Source organism: Cydia splendana, chromosome 3 (genome assembly GCF_910591565.1).
Source record: "Cydia splendana chromosome 3, ilCydSple1.2, whole genome shotgun sequence".
Classification (NCBI taxonomy): domain Eukaryota; kingdom Metazoa; phylum Arthropoda; class Insecta; order Lepidoptera; family Tortricidae; genus Cydia; species Cydia splendana.
In genome coordinates this window covers 8,533,531-8,539,724 of record NC_085962.1, presented here as the reverse complement: position 1 = coordinate 8,539,724, position 6,194 = coordinate 8,533,531, and the positions used below count along the sequence as shown (strand labels likewise).

Sequence of the window (6,194 nt, the reverse complement as noted above, 5' to 3'; positions counted from 1 at the left end):
TCAATAAGCCACTGCTTTCTCATCCAGTTACATACTTAAGTGGATGAGAATTTACATAATTAGGGATAAGTACCCCTTTGATCGTGATACACATTCACAGAATAGAAGCAGTACCTAATTACTGGGTAGTTAGCTGGTAGTTAGTGCTATAGAAATGCTACGAAAACTGTCGCAAACCTATGGTGTATTGCGTTTGTTATTTTTTAGTTAATTTTTCCCTGTTATTAGCTATAAGAGAATATACATATCTATTCTAATAACTACTTTGAAAAATGATATCGAAAAATAAAGAACAAATGACAGTGGTAGCAATCATACCGTCCGTATAAAACTAATTAAAAATAGTTAACAAAACTCATCACTCTTCAACACCCAATATTACCTACTAAAGCACAATAGGTGCCAAGGAGATAACAAGCTACGAACACAGACCCATTTGAAGTTCTCTAATCGAATACGGCTTTTATGATCGCGTTTAACACGATTATTATATTTTAAGAGGCCCCATGTGACTTGCACTTTACGCGTATGGGGGCCCCGCCCGAGGTGTCGAATAATGGCTTCTTGACTGAGTGATTGATTAATGACAGGTCCGGTGAAAACAGGTCGGCTACCTAATTAAATACTAGATATGAAAAGAGCAGCGAGCGCATAGAATTGTATACTCGGTTAGTTGTGTAGTAATTAAAATTCATTATCCTATCAATAACCTACAATAATTCTATAGTAGGTATCATACTCGTATATTACTTATTACTGCTAAAGTGATACTTTTATTAGGGTGTCTGCATGACGGGCGACGTTGTAGAGCATGTTTATATCTATCTATCTAATTGTACATTTAAAAGAGCAATTCGAGCAATGTGGTATAAATAATACCACATTTACTTATACATATATATTTCGGGGATCTCGGAAACGGCTCTAACGATTTCGATGAAATTTGCTATATGGGGGTTTTCGGGAGCGAAAAATCGATCCAGCTAGGTCTTCTCTGAAAAATGCGCATTTTTGAGTTTTTATATGTTTTTCTTCCAGATATTAATATTTAGCTAATCGTTTACAGCTCGACGTGAACCGCCAATTAGCGTGCAGGAGGCCAATTTGTACGTTTTACATTTGACATGAAAATGACGTCATTTTGTTATCATTCGCTCTTGCATTTCGCTCGTACTTGTCCCGATATATATTGGCAAGAGCGGGACCCACGAGCGAATGATAACAAAATACATGATTTAGATATCATTTTGATGTCGAAATGAAAGTTTGAATTGGTCTCCTGTACTAAAATAGCCTCACATTGCGGCAGATAACTAGTAATGCTACTGCGAGCCAAATAATTGTTCGCCGATGACTGTGCGTCAAATGTTAATGTGCCAATCAAATGTATGGTCTATAGTCTATACTATACCATAGACTCTATGGTCTTAGAGAGCTGGATCGAAGTGGGGATAAGTAACTTACTGCCTAATAAGTACCTACTTAATTCCAACTGTAGGCAGTAGCATGGCGCTAGTTGTTAGCATCATATCGTCAGGTCACAACCAAAACCAACAAATTACTAAAAAAATATTAAACAAAAATCAACCTTATTCAGATAATAATACAGTTCACTCTAGCTACGAACTTGTGGTGGTAATAAGTAAGTTTTGGTTGTCACCTTGTCACCTGATGATATTCACAGTCATTTGGTATGTATTTTGAATAATTCATTCAGTTGTTTTCAATCTAGAGCAGTTCAAATTCAAAGTCTGCATCGTGCAATTTTTTGACGTTTTCCAATCATTTGTTAGACCAAGTAGTGAAAATGTGTTATTATATTTGTAATCTACTCACAAAGCCCTTTCATTCGGTAAGTTTAAAAGAAAAAAAAATCTTTATACCGCTGACTTTATGACGTCACAGTTACCACCTCCACCATTTTCCCGCTTATATTTGTATTCAAGACGTTATACTGAATGCACTGATACCAGATCTATACGCGATGACTTGTGCGGAAATCAATTTCTAGAAGATAATTAGTTACGAACATGTTAATACCGCTCCACACTCGTGCGCGAATCGTGGCGCGAAGCCGCGAACGCGAGTGTGGAGTCGATTTCGCGGATCTGCGACATCGACTCCACACTCGTGTTCGAGGCTCCGCGCCGCGATTCGCGCACGAGTGTGGAGCAGGCTTTACGAATAAATATGACATTAATGCATCAAGGCGGTTTGTTTACAGAGGGCCTACCGCAAAACGTGAAAATCGAAATTTCGTTATCTGCCTCTCTATCGCTCGAATATGCAAGAGTGATAGAGAGCCAGATAACGCACTTTCTATTTTCGTGTTTCGCGGTTTACCCTCTGTTTGTGCTAGTGGAGCCCCCTATGCAAAGATTTGCGTAATAGTTAAATACCCTAGTAGAATAAGATTTGAGCAACATGCATTAATTATTTTATCTATGTGCTTCAAATAAATCGACACTAACCCGGTGTAATCAAACCTCCACTAACCTAACAAATGCGCATGTGCTCATGTCAAGCGTCAACATTTCGGACAGCGTCAAATTAATATTTGTTGTGATTGTACAATATGAATTTATAAAATAGGATTTTTACGTTATGTAGATAAGTCGTATGTGATATTAGATGAAATAATAGTAAACCATCAAAAAATAGAATGGTTTACTATTACACATCAGGAAATGTGAAGATGGTAAGAAATATATTAATTGATTATGGCTCTGCGGTGGCAGTTGCGCCCCACGAATACATGAAGATGTACATCGAGAAGTGTCCGAAAGACACGGAAGATTCCAAACTAGGCTGGGTTGCCGAAACGTTTCTAGGTATTCAGAAGCATGGTCAGTTCTTGAAAGACATAGCTTTTCACCTGCGTGAGGATCTTTCAGGTGAAGACAAAGACTTTTTCATGATTTTGCTGCACGCTGTAATCTTTCAAATCAAACCTAAGGACGTGCATCTTCTTTACAAATGTCTGTTTAATTTAAGCAAGCCTTTGTTGGATACGTTTACTTCCTTCTTCAGAAACAACGAAGTGTTGACTTTTTTGGCACACGTTGGTGAAGATTATTATGATGCAAATTATATTACCGCAAAAATTACAAGTCCCTTATATGCGTGGCAACCTCACATGAGCGAAATGGCTAAAACTTTTGCAGCATATGTTAAGAAAATGGAATCCCGTAGGATAAAGCCACTAACTGTGCCAATAGCACCTACTGTGTTGAATAGGAAAGGACTACGTTCAGCCAGTCGCGCAACTCGTCCTTTACCTTCATCACCAGTCTCGTTACCTCAAGTGTCAAAACCTAAAACAAAACGGATTGTATCCAGAAATGATTTAGATGAAAAATTGAAAAAAAGCTATGAGAAAAATAAACAGAAGGCCAACTATTTATTAAACGATGTTAAAAATATAGAATGTCATTATGCTATGGATAAATCGAAAGCATATTTTCAAAAACTACATAGTATTGAAGAAGAAATAAAAGACTCAATAAAGCCATTACCGAAAGTACAAAGCACATACTCAATAAAAAAAATATGCCGACCAGTTAGAGAAACTGCAGCCACCATCAAGCGGCTGAATAAAAGAATTCAATTAGCTGAACAAGAAGAAGTTCAATGGTTTAACAATGTTATAAACTGCAAAAATACTGCAAAAATTGAGGAATTACAAGAATTTAACCGCCAAGAGAACGAAAGAGAACGATTACTTGATATAGAAAAGAAACATTTAAAGGGCCAAATTTCATATGAGGAAGCATTATTGGCTAAACAAAGAGTCGTTGTTGAAAATAAAAAGAAATATGAACAGTTCCTGAAAGAGAAAGAAATGTGGAATGAAGAAATAGAGAAGTGGAGAAAAAACCAAATAATTATAAATCGCAAAAAAATGGAAAAATTGTCTCTGTTAGAGTTAAATGTATTGCAAGCAAAACACAATATTGCATTGAAAAATAAAGAAGCTGCTGAAAATTTTAAGAGGCGGAATCAAAGATTGTTAGAAAAAGCTTTAAGAGATAAACAGGATGAGTTAGACCGCAGAGTCAAAATGATAAAGGAGTTTAAAATTCTTGCTATAATAGCGAAAAAAGCAAAAGTACCAAAAATTATAGACTTGACAGAAACATCTGGCTTAGGTTTACTGTGTGAGATGTCAATGGCAGAACTTCAAGAAAGAGTAAATGCAATGAAAATAGGTTTACATGATGAACTAGAACGAAAAAAAAATACTATAAAAGCAGTGAATGAAGAGAAAAAAGAAGAGTTAAAAGAAACAAAGAAGAACATCGAAGTTTACATGAACGAAAAAGCTACATTGAGAAGAAATATCAAAACTAACACTTCTAGCACTCAAAATGCGTCTTCAAAGGAAATAGACGATTTGAAGAAAACTTTAATGGAAAAACGGAAATTAAGAATGAAAATGTCTAAGTAACGTTTCTGTGCGTCTAGTGCGGTACGTGTGAGTTTTTTATACTAGTTATATATTAAATATATTAAAACCGGTTCAGTCACGTATTTTAAGTCGAAAAACGCTCGACATGTCGACGTGAGTGACCCGTTTTTAATTTATTTAATATGTCTGTGTCTCAGGGAAGTTTTATTAATTTAATTTTAATGAATTTAGAAACGAGTATCTGATTTCTTTTTTGTAATACATATGTATAGTTATATATATCTCTGTGTATATTAATAACATAATAGCTACAATTATTTATTTTATAACATATTCAAGTTTTTCAATTCGAAAATACTGCCAAAGAGATTTTTATGTATTATGTATGAAATAAGTAGCTTTTATGAGTATGATCATATGTCAGTGACATAATAACTTTTTTTTATTAAAAATAATTATATACTTTGTTTTAGTTACTTATCCATTACTGGATATTTGTCGAATTTTGTAACCGGGCTCCTTTGTGTCAAATCCGGTAGTTCTGATTTTTTGCAGACTTATTTATGATGTTGGCCCAATGAATAATACAAGTTTGTGACTTCGAGCGCCGAAGGCAACTTTGACAAATATTATTTTACATTTGGGCGATTATAACCCTAAAGGACTAGTTTTTGATAGTGCCTTCTTTAAAGTGGACTAGATTGGCTACAGTACGAGACTAGAATTGTCTCTGTACATTTAATAGCTTGGCACAATTGTTTCTAAGGTCAAAAAAAGCTGATTTGAGGCGGTAGACACGAGATCGTGCCGTGCCTGCCCCTCAAAAAGGGGGAAATGGTCGGCTGCTCAGGTGCAATCTATGCTATATGTCTTCCTGCTCTTAGTAACTAGGGCAAGTTATATATATACTTTTCATATAATTTAAGGACGAACACATTATATTCATACTTTTAAAACGCCAAGTTAAGTGTTTTTTTTTCCATTTTTAACCTTTGACTTTGGCCATAATTACATTTCTATGGAAATCGTCACTCAATCCGCTACATATTTTTCCAAAAAAATGTATGACTGCCTGCTTTGAAGTGATACTTTATAGAATAAGGAATCCCTAAATTATATGAAAATTATGTATTACTTGCCCTAGTTGCTAAGAGCAGGAAGAAATATAGTATAGATTGGACTTGGTGACCCGACCCTTGCGCCTCCCTTTTTGGGGGGTAGGCACGGTACGATCTCAAGCTACCTGGCACCTGGCCAAATCAGCTTTGTTTGACCTTAGGAACAATCGTTCCAAGCTGCATCGCCTGAGACAAAAGTGCATACTCACCGCACTTACTTACCCTACGAATACAATTTCAAAAAATTAAAAAAAATTGATAGGTTTTATTTCGGAAACTACTAGATGTACAGAGACAATTCTAGTCTCGTATCGTAGCAAATTTAGTCCACTTTAAAAACGCCCTGAGAAGGCACTATCAAAAACTAGTCCTTTAGGGTTATAATCGCCCACATCTAAAAGAAAACCGAAATTTTCGCGGGTTTTTCGATATTTGACAAAATTGCGTTCGGCCCTCAAAGTCACAAACTTGTATTATTCATTGGGCCAACATCATAAACACGTCTGCAAAAAATCAGAACTACCGGATTTAACGCAAACGCGAAATGTATAAAATTACTGTATTATACTGGAAACCTATTTGAAAAACGGAACTAATCAAACGTGTTGTTAATGTTACTCATTAATTATTGTAGAATATAATTAAAATTATTCTATATTAAAAATTAT

General features: G+C 35.4%; 1 protein-coding gene across 1 annotated transcript; it reads left to right on the top strand.

Moving 5' to 3' along the window:
* The first annotated feature begins 2,546 nt into the window (after positions 1 to 2,546).
* On the top strand, positions 2,547 to 5,893 carry LOC134806477 (girdin-like). The gene has a single exon (XM_063779747.1). It carries the CDS (start codon positions 2,663 to 2,665, stop codon positions 4,445 to 4,447), a length of 1,785 nt encoding a protein of 594 aa, XP_063635817.1. The 5' UTR covers positions 2,547 to 2,662; the 3' UTR covers positions 4,448 to 5,893.
* The last annotated feature ends 301 nt before the right edge of the window (positions 5,894 to 6,194 follow it).